Source organism: Neltuma alba, unplaced genomic scaffold (genome assembly GCF_004799145.2).
Source record: "Neltuma alba isolate B1F8T4 unplaced genomic scaffold, ASM479914v2 tig00012124_pilon, whole genome shotgun sequence".
In the NCBI taxonomy this organism is placed as follows: domain Eukaryota; kingdom Viridiplantae; phylum Streptophyta; class Magnoliopsida; order Fabales; family Fabaceae; genus Neltuma; species Neltuma alba.
In genome coordinates, this window is record NW_021636676.1 from 497835 (window position 1) to 518736 (window position 20902).

At 36.0% G+C, this 20902-nt stretch overlaps 2 protein-coding genes across 2 annotated transcripts; both read left to right on the top strand.

Moving 5' to 3' along the window:
- Positions 1–6327: 6327 nt before the first annotated feature.
- Positions 6328–11428, top strand: LOC114723187 (protein STICHEL-like 2). The gene is made up of 7 exons (XM_028909350.1): positions 6328–7884; positions 8008–8222; positions 8327–8514; positions 8658–8864; positions 9225–9966; positions 10752–10809; positions 11213–11428. The coding sequence occupies exons 1-7, from the start codon at positions 6328–6330 to the stop codon at positions 11285–11287; spliced, it is 3042 nt and encodes a 1013-aa protein (XP_028765183.1). The 3' UTR covers positions 11288–11428.
- Positions 11323–19317, top strand: LOC114723142 (probable Ufm1-specific protease). Its single transcript, XM_028909292.1, has 14 exons — positions 11323–11353; positions 14032–14277; positions 14422–14778; positions 15195–15463; positions 15647–15734; positions 15846–16021; positions 16750–16840; positions 17058–17180; positions 17299–17346; positions 17415–17491; positions 17715–17803; positions 18095–18206; positions 18603–18705; positions 18934–19317. Exons 1-14 carry the CDS (start codon positions 11323–11325, stop codon positions 19161–19163), a joined length of 2040 nt encoding a protein of 679 aa, XP_028765125.1. The 3' UTR covers positions 19164–19317.
- Positions 19318–20902: the final 1585 nt, after the last annotated feature.

Below are 20902 nucleotides of genomic sequence, written 5' to 3' on the forward strand. Positions count from 1 at the left end.
CATCAATCTCTATTACAAAAAAGATGGTGACCCATCGTTAATGCTAGTTGGCAGAGGTAATCAGATTGAAGTTGATAGCAATAGTGTTCTGGAGATGGTATACAGAATCAATGTTGGAGAGGATGAGACTCAAGCTACCCAAGACACTACATGTATATATACTTCATGATTGGCACGGCATCATCTTGGTGGGTTGCGGTGTGGTCACTGGGTTATACGGTGGAAGAGAATGAAACGTGAAGTTAATGATGGAAAATGTTAGTTAGAGGATGTTGTAGTTAGTTTGAGATACACTTGTCACCGAATCTTGCAGAAACTGGTTACTGTCAAAACACCTCTGGTTTTTTGTTATTTGACTTACTATTGTTGTAATTTTACTTAGTAGTGTTGTAACTACAGATTGGTTAGTTTGATCACAGCAACATGCTATGACAATCTGAAAATGTTAGTATTTTGTTTATGGGCAGAGCAATGTTAACATTTAGTATTTATAGTTGTTAATGGTATCAATGTAGATCCATTTAATATTCTGAATTCATGACAAATCTCCTCACAGACTTATAATTTCACTTATCACAGTTGTTATTTGGCTTTCCACTCTTGTCAATTGATTTTCATAACTTGTCATTCGCCTTAATCAACTTGTCATAAATTACTTATCAGAACTGGTCATCTGCTAAAGAAATCTGAAAATTCTGTCATTTGAAAAGAGAAAATTAAATTTTATGAATTGCTTATCAGAAGTTGTCATTCGCCTTACTAAACTTGTCATTCGTCTTACTAAACTTGTCATAAATTGTTTATCAAAACTTGTCATCTGCTAAATAAAACTAAAATTGTCATTTGCCAAGGAATTGTGTAAATTGTCATTTTAATCCAGAATCTTAAATTCCTATGAGTTGCTTATCAGAAGTTGTCATACACCAGTTTCTACAAGATTCAGAAACTGGTTGCTGTCAAAACACCTCTGGTTTTTTGTTATTTGACTAACTATTGTTGTAATTTTACTTAGTAGTGTTGTAACTACAGATTGGTTAGTTTAATCACAGCAGCATGGCATGACAATATAAAAATGTTGGTATTTTGTTTATGACAGAGCAATGTTAACATTTAGTATTTATAGTTGTAAATGGTATCAATGTAGATCCATTTAATATTCTGAATTCATGACAAATCTCCTCACAGACTTATAATTTCACTTATCACAGTTGTTATTTGGCTTTCCACTCTTGTCAATTGATTTTCATAACTTGTCATTCGCCTTAATCAACTTGTCATAAATTACTTATCAGAACTGGTCATCTGCTAAAGAAATCTGAAAATTCTGTCATTTGAAAAGAGAAAATTAAATTTTTATGAATTGCTTATCAGAAGTTGTCATTCGCCTTACTAAACTTGTCATTCGTCTTAGTCAACTTGTCATAAATTGTTTATCAAAACTTGTCATTTGCTAAATAAAACTAAAATTGTCATTTGCCAAGGAATTGTGCAAATTGTCATTTTAATCCAGAATCTTAAATTCCTATGAGTTGCTTATCAGAAGTTGTCATACACCAGTTTTTACAAGATTCAGAAACTGGTTGCTGTCAAAACACCTCTGGTTTTTTGTTATTTGACTAACTATTGTTGTAATTTTACTTAGTAGTATTGTAACTACAGATTGGTTAGTTTAATCACAGCAGCATGGCATGACAATATAAAAATGTTGGTATTTTGTTTATGGCAGAGCAATGTTAACATTTAGTATTTATAGTTGTAAATGGTATCAATGTAGATCCATTTAATATTCTGAATTCATGACAAATCTCCTCACAGACTTATAATTTCACTTATCACAGTTGTTATTTGGCTTTCCACTCTTGTCAATTGATTTTCATAACTTGTCATTCGCCTTACTCAACTTGTTATAAATTACTTATAAGAACTTGTGATCTGCTAAAGAAATCTGAAAATTCTGTCATTTGAAAAGAGAAAATTAAATTTTTATGAATTGCTTATCAGAAGTTGTCATTTGCCTTACTAAACTTGTCATTCGTCTTAGTCAACTTGTTATTGAATGGATCTAAATTGATATCATTTACAACTATAAATACTAAATGTTAACATTGCTCTGCCATAAACAAAATACTAACATTTTCAGATTGTCATATCATGTTGCTGTGATCAAACTAACCAATCTGTAGTTACAACACTACTAAGTAAAATTACAACAATAGTAAGTCAAATAACAAAAAACCAGAGGTGTTTTGACAGCAACCAGTTTCTGCAAGATTCGGTGACAAGTGTATCTCAAACTAACTACAACATCCTCTAACTAACATTTTCCATCATTAACTTCACGTTTCATTCTCTTCCACCGTATAACCCAGTGACCACACCGCAACCCACCAAGATGATGCCGTGCCAATCATGAAGTATATATACATGTAGTGTCTTGGGTAGCTTGAGTCTCATCCTCTCCAACATTGATTCTGTATACCATCTCCAGAACACTATTGCTATCAACTTCAATCTGATTACCTCTGCCAACTAGCATTAACGATGGGTCACCATCTTTTTTGTAATAGAGATTGATGGGAATGGCCACAACCTTAATCATATTGATAAATGCATAGGCGGGAGATGAATATTTTTGAGAGGGAGAGGAACTGAAGGAAGAAGAGAGAGAGGGAGATGAAGAGGGAGAGAAGGACGGAGACGAAGAGAAAGAGAAGAGGGAAAGAGAAAGAGATGGGGTGATGGAAGAAAGAGAAGAAGGGTATTTTTGTCTTTTTAGCCTGATTTTATAATTACAATTTGAGACCGGGTCCTTCTTGGTAATTTAGCTTATTCAGGTGACCTCCTTGTGATTTTGCTAATTCAAGAGTCTTTATTTGTCATTTCCCCTTAAAAAAACAGGGGCAACCAGAAAAATGATAAAAGTGAATTGACCATTGACCTTAGAAAGGGGAGGAAGGAAGGCAGGTCACATGCAAAGCGCAGGAGGGAATTATAAAAACAGAGCAAAAAGACGCGAATGGCAGAGAGGAAGACGGAGTAGGCCATAGGCAAATCTAAACCTAATCTAAATTAAAATTAAAGGTTACGTTGAACTAATAAATAAACAATAAAAGCAGGACGTAATTGAAATCTAGGCAAATAGAGGGGGGTAGGTAGAGATAATAATAAGAGGAGGGATTAGAGAGATAATTAAGAATGATTAGCGGAGGTTTAAGGTAATGATGAGGAGATTATGAGGATGATTAAGAGGAAAGGAGAAAAAAAAAAAAAGGAAAGAGAGAAATGGTCCCGATTAGCTAGACGGATTTTTAGTTTTGTAGGAGTGATGGGGAAAGACGAGAGAGGAGGCATGAAAAGGCGGAAAGGAAACGGCGCCGCTTAAGTGTGAGTCAGATAAGCGCTGTACAGATATGGGGAGGCAGCTACCTATGTATCATCCTATTCACCACACTTTTACGTCCTTTTCATTTCCCCCCGTTTCTCCTCATGTCTCTTCCGCTGACTCTACTCTATGACTATATGTCCATGTCCTCCTACTGGGGACCACCCCTCTCTCGTTCCTAAATTACATTGTCTGGTATTTAATATAAGATCCTGTTTAATTTATTTTTTTATTTCTAAATATAAGACCTCAATCCACTTTGTCTCTCGTATTTATATATATTTTTTTCAAAGTAGCTTTTCTAACAATGATAGTTCTAATCAATACACTTGATTGGTAAGGATATTTTAGGTAGGACAACATCTATTTAGGACAAATAACGAACTTAACTTACTTCCTTAATCTCCTCAAATTAATTAACTGGCTCTTATAATTAGGACTGGAGGTAGTATTTTTTTAAAAAAAGTTTAATTACTCATTTTAAGGAGTGTTTAAAGAGCTTCTCATAAATACTTTTTTACAAATCGAGACATATTCTTTTATATATTTATTTTGTATATCGTAAAAACACTTCTGAAACTATGATTTTGTTATTATCTAAACACCTGCTTATATGACTTACAAAAATTGATTAAATTGAGTTTTTTTTAAATGTGAAAATCATTATTTAAAAACTTTAGAATAATTAATTAAGAAGTTTAATTAAAAAAAGGATCGGGGGAGTACAATCCAGAGCTTTCTTTAAAAAGAAAAAATAAACTGCTATGCATTAAATTGGTTGAAGAAGTGATAAAATAGACAAATTCTTTAAAATTATTGTATGGCACCGTATATTGGTAATTAGAAATTACGCGTACCATATATAAGACAGTAAGACACCCACAATGTACGCTGTACCGCAATATAAAGTGATATATATACATTTGCATGGGGGTGTGTCGTTATTATCATCATCATGTTTACCCGTATATTTTCTCCCCTCACACGTCATCACGTTATGCGAATTTTTCTGAGCTTTAAATTCACCGTTCATGTATCTCCATCGAGTCTTTTCAGTTAAGGAGAGTTTAACTGAGAAATCAAAATCCATGTTTGATGTCCTTGTGACATAGGGTAATATTAAACATCCGAGGGTAAATACAGGCGAGAAATATATGATCGCTCCTTTTCATTAATGCAAACTTTGGTGCCATCACTGCGGGGTAGCTGCAGCAGAAGAAATTGGTCAGTCAAAATTCAATGGGATCACAATCACTGCATCCATAATTATCACCTTGAACCGCTCAATATGTGCTGGTTTCCATACAAATTCAAACAAGCAACTCTAAAACAAAAATCTACAAGTACTTATAAGATTAAAAATTTACTTATAAACCTTTTTAAATGAGCATAAGCATTTATAATAAAAGCTCGTTTGGAATAACTTATAAATAGTTTTTTAATCATGATTTACGAAATATGAGGTAAGTATGTGAGGAAAATTTCATCTTGATTTACGTGAAACGTGTTTATAAGTTATTTCAATTAGATAACAAAAAGAACCTAAATATATTTTACGTAAATCGAGATAAAACTTGTTTTACATATTTATTTCATATTTCATAAATTACAATTAAAATTTATTTACAAATTATTTCAAACCGTGATAAGTTCGATCACCCTAAGGGCGCCAGTGGCATTTCAAGCCCACGAGTTCATATCTAGACCTTTTTCTTTAGGTTTTTAATTAAATCCATTCTTTAATCCTTTAATTAAACAACAAAATCAGCTTTTTCACGAGCCTCCAACTGTCCCTCGAAATCTGCAAGATGCGTAGAGGTAGACCCACAGACTCTGTTGAAACGCATGGACCCTCCCTGCACAACAGTCACACTCCTCTCGCTTCCCATATTTTCCTTTCATATATAAAACATAAAAAATTATCCCCCCCCCCCAAAAAAAAGTGCCCAACTACTTCAAACAAAACTAAACTAACTGAAACTCACTCAAATTACCAAACTGCCCTCACCCTTTCTTTCTCTGAGAAGCTCGCTGGCCAAGACCCCCCTTTCTGCTTCACCTCTGCTGCAAGGGAACAAACAAACTCTTCAGGCTTCCACCCTCTTAAATTCTGTACACGTTCTCCAAACCATGCCTTCCTTAAATACCCCTCCTCCTTTCTCAAATTTACTGCTTCGCCACTCCTTCCTCTCCCCCTTCTCTATCTTCAGTTCTTCATCTCTTACTGGAGCTCATTCCCTAAGCTCCGCTATCCAATGCGAACAGGCACCGCCACCAAGGCCTCTGTTTCCAACTTAGGGTTTCTCAAGCATTGTCCCGTTTTCTACGCTACCTCATTTCCGTTGTTGTCTTCGTCAGTTTCGAAGAATATAGTAGTTTTGATATTTTTCTATTTTTTGCAGGTGTGGATTTTTTCAACTTTTGTCGTTTCGCATTGTTTGTTCTCATCTCCCTTATTTTATATCATTAAAATTTGAACTGCAGATTCTCTCCTTTCTCTCTCTTCCCTCCGGTTCTCTGTCTTGTTTTCAGTTCTACACTGGGGGTGCAATGGGAACAGTATAGATTGCTCTGGAGGTCAGAAGAGATAATAATGGCGTTGTACTGCGCTTTGCTCTGATCAAAGGTATACTACATTTTCCTATACACTCTATATTCAGTGTCGGATGTCCATTTCCAGCTTGGATGGTGATTGCAAGGTTGCAGTGAGAAGTGGAAGTAGTTGGCTGTAAAAGGGAGTGAGAAAAGGATATTATGAGCTACAATGCAAACTTGAATGAGATTCCTCATTGCGATTAAGTTTATGATTGGTTGATTCTGTGTTTCATTTTGTGGCTTTTTGCTTGTGTTGTCTTTGACCAGACTCTTCTCTTCTAGGTTTGGATTGCGTTGTTTGGAGCAGGTGTTGATTGTATATTATATAATTTATTGATTTATTGAAGACGATGATGGATGGGAGGCGGCATTCAGTTGATGTTCCTATTTCGAAAACTCTTGTAGCGTTGAGGAGAGTCAGGTCATTGAGGGATCCATCTACGAATTCTATGAGCAAACTCTGTTCTTCGATTGATAATCTGCACTGGGAAAACAGTTCGGGCAATGGGATTTCTCTGCGGTTCTTGGACGCTTCTCGCGCTTGTGATTCTGATGATAATGGTGCATTAAGGTCGAAGAATTTGAGTTGTAGCATGCGCAGAGAGCACGATGCTGCTGATTTTGAATTGAACTGTGGCCATTTCAACTCTAAACTGAAGTCTTGTCCTGAAGGCCAGCAGGATGAAGAACTAGCTTACTCTAATTTGAATCAGGAAGTCAATTCCGGTATTAAGTCGACAAGTGATGGCTGCTATAGCAACCATAGACGTAAGGAATTAGATATAGCATCTGTTATTCCTCCCAGCAACGAGGCAACTTCTGGGTCATCAAAGTTAGGGACAATTGATCATTCTATGTTGACTAGAAAAACTCTAGGCAAGAATCAAGTGAAATCATCCGAAGTTTTGGGCGATATTGCAGGTCTTGGGGGTAGTCCATGCCTTTCAGTCGGTGAAGCCTTCTCAGCTTATAGTTCTTCGACGAACATGAATCAAGATGTAGATATTGGAGATGATAATCACCATGGATGTGGAATAAGCTGTTGTTGGTCAAAATCGCCAAGGTTTAGAGAATCAAATGTATATTCTGATATAGAAGACCGTCCTCTGATATCCTGGCACACAGATGAGACGGCTCTTTATGGACATAAAAACATGAGACACATTGGCGGTGAAATCAGTCCAAATTTTGAAACTCCAAGAAGTTTATGTATGAAATTTAGGCCAAAATCTTTTAGTGATTTGGTTGGGCAAAATGTGGTAGCGAGGTCTCTTTTGGGCGCCATCTTTAAGGGAAGGGTAACCTCATTCTATCTCTTCCATGGTCCTCGTGGTACTGGCAAGACATCTGCGTCCAGGATTTTTGCTGCTGCCCTGAATTGTCTCTCCCTCGAGGAGGAAAGGCCATGTGGTCTTTGCAGAGAGTGCGTTTTGTTCTTTTCTGGTAGAAGTAAAGATGTTAAAGAAGTTGATTCTGTGAAACTTAATCGTATTGACAAGATAAAATCCCTTGTTAAAAATGCAAGCATCCCTCCAGTTTCTTCACGTTTTAAGATATTTATTGTTGATGAGTGCCAGTTGATCACGGGGGAGGCATGGGCAAGTCTTTTGAATAGCCTAGAGAGCCTTTCTCAGCATGTGGTCCTTATTATGATCACGCCAGATCTGGACAAACTTCCCCGAAGTACAGTTTCCAGGGCCCAGAGGTATCACTTCCCTAAGATAAAAGATGCTGACATTGCAAGCAGATTGGAAAAAATTTGCATAGAAGAAGGTCTTGACTTTGAACAGGAGGCTTTGGGCTTCATCTCTGCTAAATCCTGTGGTTCACTTAGGGATGCAGAAATCATGCTTGATCAGCTGAGCTTGCTTGGTAAAAAAATCACAATTTCCTTAGCCCATGAACTTGTAAGTATTATGCTATTATTCCTGACACCTAACCTCCCCCCCCCCACCCCACCCAAAAAAAACCAAAAAAAAAAGAAGAAGAAAAAGAACTGGTGCTCAGTCTTGTTTTCTGTTGCTTGGCAGACTGGTATCATCTCTGACGACGAATTGCTTGAATTACTGGATCTGGCTCTGTCTTCCGACACTTCAAATACAGTTAAAAGAGCGCGAGAGTTAATGAGATCAAGAGTGGACCCTTTACAACTTATATCACAGCTGGCAAATCTCATTATGGACATCCTTGCAGGGAAATGTGATGATAGCGGGTCTGAAATCAGAATGAGGTTTTCCAATAGACGCAAATGTAAGTGCTTCTTAGTATAGCATGCCAATCAGTTTAAGTTGGCCGTTTGATGTTTATCTCATACTATGCTTGCCTAATTGTCTGGCTTTACAATTTCGCCATCATAGCTGAAGCTGACCTTCAAAAACTAAATCATGCGTTGAGAATACTTTCTGAAACGGAGAAGCAATTACGGATTTCCAAGAATCAAACAACATGGTTCACGGTAGCTCTTCTGCAGTTAAGCTCTGCAGAACATTCTTCTGTCGAAGCAAGTGATACGAAATTGAGATATGCATGCAATGGAGGTGTGTTGCGGCATTGATTAGTTTTGATGCCTTATCACATTTTTATTTTGTTTCTCCTTATTGGGGGTGATGCGGATGAGTATTTAGAATTAAAATAGTTTTACGAGGTGTACGTTTCTAAGCTTGCCTTTAAATGGACACAGATGGTGATTTCTGCAGTACATCATCTACAGGGGATAGCCGGAAGCATCCTGCCTCTGCTCAGTATGATAACAAGTTGTTTAGATTAGGACAACAGGATCACGCATTAAGTTCCATATGGCATAAAGCGACAGAGTCATGTCAATCTAACAGACTCAAGACTTTTCTTAGGAAACAGGGGAAGTTGTCTTCTCTGTGTGTTGATCGCGGTATGTCTATACTCTCTTTATCACATCTGGTTTATCATTCCCCATTCATCTTCTAAACTCACCATATATAAATAATAGTATAATCTGGTCCCCTGTTCCGGTCAGTGTATTTTGTGCTTGTTCTTGTTGCATGTTTTGAGCGGGACTTTTTTATTCTTTTGAAGGAACTTCTAATATCTAATTAATATTAGTTTATTACAGAAAGGGATGTCTCCTAGTTGTTTATTTATGATCACCTCAACATTGTGACATCATATTCTAATGCTTTTCCATATTCTTGATCAGCTATTCATATCTTGAACTGGTATCGTATATTAACCTGTTGCACCAATCTAATGAACGAAAATTACCCCTTTCTAGGTCTAGCAATTGCTGAATTGGATTTCCAGCATCGCAACTACGTATATAGGGCTGAGAAGTCGTGGAAAATGATTGCCAGTTCCCTGCAGCTCATACTGGGTTGTAACATAGAGCTCAGGATCAATCATGTACCTTGCACTTCTGATTCTACATATGCCAAGTTGAAGAGGTCATCTTTCAGTTTTTTCACTTGTTCCCGTAGAATTCATCGAAAGGCGCTCTCAGATAATGAACAAGGAAGTGAACCAGACTACACTGATCACACCTCGCAGAAAGCCATGATGAAGGATAGAACTTGTAAATCTGATTGTGGATCTCAGATGCAACAACCTGACTCTTATCATGGAATGGAGGTAGTAACAGCATTGAGAGATGGTGAAGGAAATTTGCTGAGCTCAAGGAAGAATTTGTTGAATAGTTCATGTCAAGAGACTTCAAGGACCTCAAGTTCTGGTGTTGATTCCTCCAAGGAAGAGGGATTTGATTATGCACACCTAGTTTCATCAAACCCTGATTCAGACTATCAATCAAAATGTTTCCCTCGAACTTTCTGGATTCATAAGAAGAAGTTACATTCTCCAGATCTATCTCAGTTGGTATTCGAGGGCACTCAACAACAGAAAGAATTTGTTTTATCCATCCCAAATTACACCTGTTCTGAGACGTATAGCTATGCTAGTGAACCATGTGTTTTCTCCACCAGCTCTAACAACTGTACCAAAGCCGCCCAAAATGAGAAGAGGTAGCGTTCTTTTGCTTGTTATCATTATCTTTTCTTTTGTTATCATTATTTACGCTACTTCATAATATGAAGATATAACCATGTCTTAGAAGTGCGTCTCTTTGTGGGTTAGAAATTCCAAATTATAGACGTTGTACTTGAGTTGTGTTCCCTAGCATTTTCTGGATTGGATATTTTCTTCCAATGCGTCCCATCAGTTTCCTGCTTATAACGCTCTTTTGGAAATGAATATTCTTCAATCTTCGACTGGAAAATGCTGCTGCCGAGCTCAATCATATCTTCCTATCTGATGTAAATGAATGGAGCGAGCATTGTTTACTACCGAAGGTATGATAACTATGGATGAAAAATTGGCTCAATCATCCATGAAATGACTATTTCAACGGAACTTCGTATCTTTGGTAGAAGCTACGAAACAATCAACTTCGAAATTTGCCATTGATCCATTGAGATGTTAAACTCATCACTTGAATATATTTTCATACAACCAGCCTCTTGTAAACACTTCAAGCCTTACTTTAACATGGTTCCTAGCATTGAACTTAAAGGGTTAACAAAACGTATGCATAGGTAGGGTCGGTGTTGTTGCCATGTCAAGAAACTGCAAACTTCAACAAGGCATGTTACTGATGGTTCAATACGATCTGGTTGTCCTGTACCTCTAATTTTCTCCCCAGTATTTCTATCCCGTTGAATTAAATATAGTTGAAATGGATCCATTGCCTGGTTTCTTCTTGCTAGCTTTACTTGATTGTTTAACTGGAAGTCTATGGTCCTTGTTGCAGCCCGAAGTTGGATTCAGATTTGCTTTGTTGGAGAACCCCGAGATCTCCCTTGAGGAAGGTAGGCCTGCTTCAACATTACGCAACTCCTTTGGAGCGACTCTTGTATAATTAGATCCAGGAAACAAAGCAACTCTCTAATGGAGGATCCCGTAGAGGATTGATGATTTCCAGTTACCCCAAATCAGATTTTAAGCTTTGAAGTTTCATCTTTGAAAATCAGTCTATTTTGTCTATATTGACAGATCACTTCTCTTTTAAATATAAATCTCCTGGAAGTGGAGTAATGATTTCATTTCGGGATTTGGGGGTAAACAATGATATAATCTTGGTCATGATTAGTAAACTGAAGGAACTTGCTCTGGCCTGTGAACTGGGATGGCTTCCTTAACATCCAAACCGTAAGTGTGACCTTATGATCCAAGACCATTATTATCTGACTAGAAGTGATTTGGGCCTTGCAGTCATGGCACGTGGGGCTTCAGCAGCATAAGTCGCATCCAGCAGGGAGGTTTCTTTCCTGTGCCTCTGCTAAGTAGCTGCTGCAAGACTTCATGGTGGCAGGCACTCAGCGATGAATGGTTTTATAAATTTGGCACAAAAATGTAAGTACATATATTTTGTGAGAAGCCCAGATGACACAATTTTCATGAACTTTGTTGTAGCCAATGTAACATAGCGCAGATGTTGCTGATTTAGATTCTGTCGCATGTGATTTTTTACCCCCCGGGGGGGGGGGTGGTTCCTCTGAACACCGCTAAAAATTCCACACGCGCGAACGTTAAACGGGTAAATTTTTATGGTGAAAAAAACAAGCTTATGAAATTACAGTAACAACTAAGCTTGAGCTTAAAAATCCATGATCCCAGCTCAGTCCCAATCCCTTCAGCATGCACTTCACCTCAGATACATTAAGCGGATACTCTCCCATTGCGAAACAGAACCCAGGTACCCACTGGTCGTGCCTGTATTTGATTAGTCCCGGACAGTGACTAGCTTCATCATCATGGATTTGGATTGGATCCGAATCCTGGTAGAATTTATTATTATATTATAATTCTTTAGAAATTCAAGTATACATAGTAAACTAATTATTTCAAATCCAAGTACATCATCGGTACTGTCGCTGCTCAGGCTACGTTCGTTCAACGCCGGCTTCATAATTTTAAATTTTTCACACCATCCAAAGGTTTTTAAATATAAATCTTTGCCGAAAATCCATATCTAAATTCATCTATCAAACCGATTCAAACGTATTCTAAATGTTGCTTGGCATATCACGGCCGATATCCTGACAAACACAATCAAATAATTACTCCCTCTGTTTTTTATTATAAGAGACGAATAACCGAATTACGTTGATAAAAAAAACAGTTAAAATTAGTTAAGAACAATTAATATGTAAAAAGTATATTTTTTCCCAAAAATGCCCTCATTAATAAGGAGAGAGAACATGAGAGAGAATAATGGTAAATTATTAAAAAGAGAGAAGTGGAAAGGAGAGAGAGTGTAAGTTGGAGACAATAAATATGAATAAAATAAAAATCAATACAAAAAAATAGAAACAACTTTTAAGTGTCTCTTATATATAAGAACATGCCATAAGCATCAAATATTTCTTATAATAAGGAACGGAGAGAGTACCATGGAATCTTGTTGGTAGAATTGGTGCTAGCTTCAAATGGTGGTGTTCCACCATTCTGTATGCACTTTGAATGATGCCTTCGCTGATCGTATCTTGGTTTTTTGGGCTCTTCCTATCTTATTAAATAAGACATACTACTTAAGATTTTTAATATAAGAACTAGATAACTAATTTGGAGAGATTAAAACAAATAGTTTATTTATTTGTAATAAATGTATGTTAATTTTTTTAAATTATCCTTGTTCAATTATATATATTGAAACCACACATTGAGTGGAAATACCTTATCTTTGATAAAAATATTTTTACGAACATATTATAAATTTAAAAGACAAAATAGATTAGATCTTATATTTAGGATCGCTAATCAGTTCTTATATTTAGGACCGTAGTTAGCATAAAACGAGAGAATTCAGCTTGAAATTACCAAGTCTTGAATCAGGTTTGATTTTGATACTTTAATATGTTTTGAAAATATTTGACTTACAAATAACAACATATTTTTATAGGAATTTCTTATGTAAAATTTAATAATTTCAAGTTTTTTGTAGAATTTCCTATAAACAATTGGGCAAGGACAACAATTAAATATTATTAACAAGTTTTCTTATGCATCTATATTTACATTTAAAAGAAGTACTCATTTAAAATTAATCAGTCCATTGAAAATGATACCGTTTATTAGTATATAAATAATTAATTAATCGTGATCACTGATAAGTGGTTTTATTTCCATATATTATATAAATATATGTTACTTGTATGAAATAAAAATAACGAGTGTAGTTGAACAAAATAAAATACAGATTCGCATGATTTATTGAATCCAGCGGACACCGTAAAACAAAAAGAACAGTTCAATACACTCATTTCTTTTGTTGGACAACATCCTCACTCAACATGCATTATTTCATTTAACCATCCTTTAAATGTTGAAGGTACTATAAAGATTGTTTAGAATTAGTGAATTGCGTTTTAAAAAAAAAGAATTAGTGAATTGCATTGCAGTCTATGAAAGCTATTATATATATGTGTGTAGGAGTTCATGGATTCAATTCCATGCTATTAGTATTTGTTTCTCCAACCTATGATTGGTACATTGGAGATGGAGGGGAGGGGAAATTTTTTTAATAAGTTTAATTTGAAAAATTGGAAAAATCTCAAGCCAAAAAAAAATTCAAAAAGTGAAGTTTTAAAATTTTAATTAAAAAGATATGTAAGATAAAATATTAATAAAAATAAACAGAAAGCTTTTAATCCCACTTTTTAAATTTTTTTTAAATTAAACTCATTAAAATTTTTTTCTTCTTTTTAATTTCTCTCATACCAAACGAATTCTAAATTTTCTGGTAAAAAAATTTGTTTCTCTAAATAAAGAAAATATAATTATAAAATTCTAAATAAGGATTACACAATACTAGTATTATTGGCGATGAATTTATTACAAAATTTTTAAAAACATTTAAGGTCACCACCAAATTGTATAACAATCGCATTAAAGTTCATACGACGCAGCCTCAAGCTTCAAAAGGCGGGGTAATCAACTTTCAAGATGAAAGCGAAGAAAAAGGAAAAAAAAAAAAAAAAAAGCCGCGAAAAAAAACCTCCGTCCAAATAAGCCGATGATCTCTCGTTGAGTGTTAACACTGTTTAGTTTACAAAGCAGAGCAGAGACCAGAGAGGTATCTGCAGAATCTTCACAGATGGGGAGCGTGAAAATTCTCTGCCCAAAGCTCATCTTCCACAACACTGATTCGGGTCCCGGAATCTATTGGCTCGTCGGATCACCATTTTTCCCGCCACTTACCGTCGTCTCCTCTCTCAGATGTATCCACGCCCTTGCTTCTTCCGACTCCACTTCCCCAGATTTACGCCAAGAATCAGGTCATTATTGATTATTTTCTGTAATTCATCATCACTCAGCTTTCCTGCTTGCCTGTTTTTCTTACGGCATTTTTGCAAATTCGTTTATTCTTGTTTTTCCACCGAAGTTGTCAAGAGATAACTTAATTTTGGCACTCTGAGCAGAAGAACTTCGGACTCTGATAATAGAAGGATTTGAGATATTCGGAGCCTTGACCTTTGGAGACTCCGATTTCGAGAAAAATGCTCGGAAATCCATAGATGCTGCTCGTGGATTAAGGAAGCTTCTTTACGGCGAAGGCAAATGCGAAAATCAACCTGTTGTAGCAGCAGTTGCAGGTTTGGATGCCAGCGACATGCGATTTTTCGTCTCCAAGAACGGCCATGAAACAAGCCTCGAATCTGTTACGTCAATTGTATACGAAGATCATCCAGAGAAGTATGTATGGGAGAAGGGCTGTTTGCTTCGGTGCGAACTTCCAGTTAAGTTGCCGGTGTATTATGCTGTAAACAATCCCAGTGGTAGGTTTCCTTACTCCCCAATTTGTTTTTATCACTCTAACATGTTAATTGAGCAATTTATTGATCGAGCATTGTACTATATTAAGATGCTATACTCTAACATGCCCTTTTCAAATTTATTGATCAGCTACTTCATATCAATGGAAGATTAGTGATGGTCTTATTGAAAATACTTCAGTTGTAGTTCGCGATGCTATGGAGCAAAACTACGAGAATTTGTCCCTAGGATAATGATTGGTGAAAATGAAAATAATTGTTGGCCATAAAAAGGCTGGCAGTAGTTTAGATGGTTTAGCCGAGAGAGAAGTTGTGTTTCTAATTATGCAACACTACCTGCGTAACATGAAAACATTAATAAATTGTCATAGGCTTATATTTTTACAGACAGCTAATAATGGATAAATTTTTTTCCACAGATATTGAGAAAGCATTTTCTCGTGCAACCGAAGCTGTTGTTGCCAAGTTAAGAGATCCACAAGCAGTGTACATGTTAGAGACATCAAGCAAAGCCTCTGTGGATCAATCTCCACGAGCCATAATCCGAGGTGTACAATTAGACTTTAACACAGATCTCTCCAAGGTCTGGCCTTTGGCTGTTGGAGGTGATGGTTCTGATGCAAATTTGCTTTCATCTTCTTACTTTTCCATGAAAAGTAAAGCAGGCTCACCAATATTTTCTGTGGAGGTAAGGAAAATGGTTGAGTTTATTGTTTTTTTTCCTTCCAATTTTTCCTTACTGTTGATAGCTTTCTTAATTTTATCTGATGGAACTTGATGATATTGTTGCCTGTTAGTTTGCTTTTATACATGCTTCATGAGTAGTCAAATGATTATTGTAATCCATCTTGTGAGACTTTTTTCTTCTTAGAATGCAGATACCATCCGAGTTAGTGTTCTCTTCAATAGCTTAGAGAAGTCCTCAACTCCTGCTGCCCCTGTTGCTGAGTATCTTCCAGGTCAGGAATTGAGGGCCATACCTCCTGTCATATATCTGTTCATTGAATATTTGAATTTAGTTTAATTTTGTTTCTTAACTTTCTAATTGAACGTTGAATCATTGCTTTCAGTCCAGGAGGAAGCCAGACTACTCATAGTAGACATGAAGCTTGATATACTCTGCTATGCAGCAAAGGAGCTTCCACTTAGCTATGCAGTTTCGAGTTTAGTCATCCCTGGTTTAGTGGACCAGATAAATATGCTAAAGAACTTAATCTTGCCCAACTTTTTGGCACAGCATCCTCAGGTGAAGCGGTGTATTATCATTTATTCTGTTACACAAGCTTTTCATGGTTCTTATTGGTGGAAAGGATCAGATCCATGTAACCTTTGTTTGCTAAGGATTATGATTTATGAGTGTGTAAATGAGACTATTGCTGTCAGATACAAACCTATCCTAATAATGCAATCTCATAGCAAAGAGAAAAAGATGAGAAGTATCAGCCTTGGTGTGCATGTCTTTAATTTTCGCAAGATAATATTTACAGGTGTCCCTTCAAATGATACTGTGATCTATTCCAGTTAGTGAGGTGAAAGAGAAAAGATTGTTGTTCTAAAGAATAATATCTACTGCTAATATCTATTTTTCTTACTTTTTTTATTAGAAGTGCTAAGAAGTTAGAAAAGTCTTGTAGGTCAAAAATGAGTCATCCTGTTAGTAGTTATCCAGCTATCAGGAAAATATTTTAGGTAAAGAAAAGAGCTTCTTGTAGTGTACCCAAAGTATAAGGTATATTTGTGTGGTTGTAGTATTAGTATAAATGAAGGATGATGGGCAGTCTATAACATACAGCAACAGAGTCTTTGAATAATTTATTTTTTTTGGTCATTCTTTTCTCGCTAGCCTTTGCTTTGTCATGTTCTTGACATTTATTTTGTTTAAGTGTTTCGTAATAGTTTTTTTTTCCACCTCACACACATGCAGCTCGTAAATTATTATTCTTTTGATTAATTAACTGTTTATTTTACTTACAGCTACGTCCTTATCACTTTAAACCTCCTGGGGTTTTGCATCCAATTACCGTTTTCTATGAACTTAGTTTTGGGGAGACAGAATCAAAGCAGGGTATGCTATTGAACTTTCTAATTCCATGCACAGAAATTTCTTGCATTGTTATACTATTCACTTGATTGAAAAATAACTGAATAAGGAGTATATTGTGTTGTGCATGGAGGTTTGCAGATACTGTCGCTGTTTATATTTCTTGCTTTTGCTAACATTTCTTCCATTTCTGATCTGAATGAATGGTATTGATTTATTAATTCTTTTTTGCTTTGTACAGTTGAAGTTAGAAGATCCTTACACTCAAGGCTAGGATTGCCTTATGACCGGCCCCTTCTAAGAATTGCTAATGCCTTGGATTTTTCAAGATTGAAAAGCAGCGGGAGTGATTCCCTGCAGAAGGGTAATAATTATGTCCAAATACAAACTTCTTTATGCTTTAGGTGATGATAATTATGGTTGCACCTGCGTCATTCCATTATCAATGTATTAACCTTGGCAATTTTTTGGGGCAACGTCAGGTTCTACATTGCTCAGAGATGTGCATATTGGAATACCTAGCAGTGGGGGTAAGTTGCAAGATTGCTATATCAGTATAATTCTTCTTTGTCTCATGTGCTTGTGATGGTTTATACAGTTGCTGGGGGACTCGTTTCCCTTGTACAAGGTTCCTATGAATACCACCATTATCTTCAGGACGGTTTTAATGATTCGGTAATTTCAATCCAGCCTTCTAACGATTTTAGCACTCTGAAATCTCATATTTATCTGCAGTAGATATTTATCCAAAACACACACACTCTTTTAGTCATTGCTGCTATGTATTAGATATTCAGCTTAACATAGTCCCAATGGGGATTTTACATATTGCTGCTTGGATAAATGATCGCAAGACCACTATTGTCACAAAATTATTCATTTAGTATTGACTTTTTAGGGTTGGGGTTGTGCTTATCGCTCTCTACAGACTATCGTCTCATGGTTCAGATTACAGAATTACACATCCATAGATGTTCCTTCTCATAGGTACTTACCTTTAATGATGGACATGCCTTTATTTCATTTTTGGAATGGGGTAGTGTGGAATGCGGCAAGTTCTTCTAATATTTCTCAGGTTTCTCTTATCTTCAGTTGTTGGCTCGTTATCCCCTGGGGCTCTGTTCTGTTTTGATTCTGTGTGTAATTGATTATTCAATGACTTGATAGATTCAAATTCAAATTAATAACTAGAGTGCTCATTCTTGTTGGATATTTACTCGACAACTAATGGCTATACATATTCACGTGTGTCATTAAGCTTGCTCTACAATTTATCAGGGAAATACAGCAGTCACTTGTTGAGATCGGTGACAAGGATCCCTCTTTTATTGGGTCAAGAGAATGGATTGGTGCCATTGAGTTGAGCTTTGTTTTAGACAAACTTCTGGGCGTAAGTATACCACTCTTTCAACTGCTTTTAAAATTTGAGCTGTAGTGTTAAAATATTATAGTCATCATATAGATGAAGTTGGGTTTTTCGGGTTGGCTCAGTTGGACTCGGCCTCTTCAGCCAAAAAAAAAAAAAAGAAAAACAAGAAAAAAAAATTGGACCTGGCCTCACATCTTGAATTTAGATGCGCTCTCTGATGCACAACAAGGTACATAAACATATGATCCATGTGATAAAAGATATACGTATCAGAGAATTTCCTGTGGTTATGTGAGAATGCTTTGACCTGTGGCATGGAAAAGGGTTTGCTCACTATTTTAGACAACAGATGCCTGCATGCGTGGTGGAAATGAACAACATTTTCTCAATGGTTTGACTGGGTTCTCTCTTTATCAGGTTACTTGCAAAGTAATCAATGTTAGATCTGGAGCTGAGCTTCCTGAAAAATGTCGAGAGTTGGCATTGCACTTTGAGACCCAAGGGACTCCTGTTATGATTGGTTAGTGGACGATGTAATTTCTGTTTTATCGGCCATCTATATTTAATTGTTTGTCTTACTTTTAACGTGCGGAGATTTGAGGCATCATTAATCACATCTTCTGGTTATGATCACTTAAAAAGGGGTAATTATGTGGGGCTAAGTTTGGCCCAGCTGCTCCCAAAAAATTTTGGAAGGAGGGAAGAAGAAAAGATGTCTTTCTTAATAGCACTTGAATTTGAAATGCAGGTGGTGGTGTACTTGCTTACACACTCTTGGGAGTGGATTACAATGAAGCAAGTGGAGACTGCGCTTTTTTAATTCTTGATCCACACTATACTGGCACGGATGATCTGAAGAAAATAGTGAACGCGGGATGGTGTGGGTGGAAAAAAGCCGTAGATAACAAGGGAAAGAATTTCTTCTTACATGATAAGTTCTATAATCTGCTGCTGCCGCAGAGGCCCAGCATGGTTTGACAGATACTAATGAGGAGACCTAATTCCTCATCTATGTTATTTCTTTTGCAACAAACAATAAACATTTGAATCGAGAAAATTAGCTGCCTCACTTTTGACTCAGTGATGTTCTATAATTCAGTTTCTGCATCTTTAGTAGAACGTATTGATCTCATATTGAATCGGATTTTGTGTGATTAACTTCGGGTGCGTCAAGGATGTAGGCAAGCCCTCATCCAGCTCAGCTTGAAAAAGCAAGATATCCCCGGATGAAGACCTGGAAAAGCTACGTCAGATAATTTGTATGCTGAAGAAAAAAAAATTCTCTCTTTTTTTTTCTTTTTGGGTCGCCCATCTTCTTACTGGTATACAATATTACAATCTACTGTTTTTTTTTAATAGAAAACAATTAAAATGCATTAATTATAGAAAAAATCAATACAAGAGTATGACTAGATACAAGAGGTTTAAATTCAGCTTTTTTTTTTGGGTCAAAGAATACAGTAATTGATATTGCTCCTTTTGTTTATGATTTAATTGATAAAATAATTTTCAAATTAGAAAGAAAATCTCTTGCAAGTATTCTTTTGTATAATTTCTCTGACTCACCAAATTTCACTACGCATGTGAGTACGGTGAAATCTGGACGTATATAAGAAACGGCCAAAAAAAATTCCACTCAACCATTTTTTTTCCTAATATTTTTCCAACCAAATGACTGGTACATAACCAAAATAATATTCTTCTCGTTCTATTTATAAGATAAAAAAAGATATTTTTTTAGTCTTATTTAAAAGATATTGAAGAAAATTTTTTATATGGTTATATAATTTTACTTTTTATTTATTATTGTGTTGATTTTGTTCTCACCAGAACCTTTAGATCCTTACTGATGTAAATGATTATGGCATTAGCAACGTCTCGTTTTGTATCATGGAAACCATATTTGGAAACCATTTCCTGCAATCAACATTGATATAACGTCTTTTACTTCATTTTGCTTCCATTTTGTATTATTACGGAAGCTGCTCCTCTTGCTCTTGCGTATTATCAATGAAGGCTGTTGTTATTTTCAGCCTTTTGACTGACAGGTCTACAATTCTGTGAATTAGAAGAAACCAAGACAAAATTATATGGAAGATTGGTGAGATAATTTGTGCTACTAAATACATGTGTCATATGCTAGTATAAGTTTCCCTGAAGAAAAGTATTATTTTGGTAGTGGTCTTTCCTGAAAAGGCGAAAAATTTGTTGAAGTTGATTGTGGATACTTGTTGATGAACCGGTGAAGACACGCAAGAGAGTGACAATTGTTTCAGACTTTGACCTCTGAGGTATCGGGGTAAATACGATGGAAATATATGCATTTTCATAAGCAGAGAATATTAACTTGACGACTTGAGGTGTGGGAGCATTTGGCTCAAATGTAACTAAAAGCATCACTTGTAATAATCTTCGATGAAACTGTAGTACTAATATACTTATTTGAAATCACTGAAATTATCTGCTTCTTGTTTCCAGTGAGATAACTGAGGAAAATTGCAAGTGGAAAGATACGTCACAAATAAGGATGAGCAAATATTTTGTCTGGGTTTATGTTAGCATTAAAATTTACATTCTGAGGTCAAAATTATTCCTACACAGAATGTTTTTTATTTCAAAACTTGTGCCATCATTTCTAGCTGTTTGAATACAACACTACTGACTGTGGAAACTGAGCAAATTATGCAGTTCAATGGGTATGCAGCATCATTTGTTCA

Coding starts and splice junctions, on each gene's coding strand:
- LOC114723142 (XM_028909292.1), top strand. CDS start 11,323: ATGAATGGTTTTATAAATTTGGCACAAAAAT. Junction 14,278..14,421: donor AGATTTACGCCAAGAATCAG/GTCATTATTGAT, acceptor CACTCTGAGCAG/AAGAACTTCGGACTCTGATA. Junction 14,779..15,194: donor TGCTGTAAACAATCCCAGTG/GTAGGTTTCCTT, acceptor TTTTTTCCACAG/ATATTGAGAAAGCATTTTCT.
- LOC114723187 (XM_028909350.1), top strand. CDS start 6,328: ATGATGGATGGGAGGCGGCATTCAGTTGATGTTCCTATTTCGAAAACT. Junction 7,885..8,007: donor TTTCCTTAGCCCATGAACTT/GTAAGTATTATG, acceptor GTTGCTTGGCAG/ACTGGTATCATCTCTGACGA. Junction 8,865..9,224: donor TTCTCTGTGTGTTGATCGCG/GTATGTCTATAC, acceptor ACCCCTTTCTAG/GTCTAGCAATTGCTGAATTG.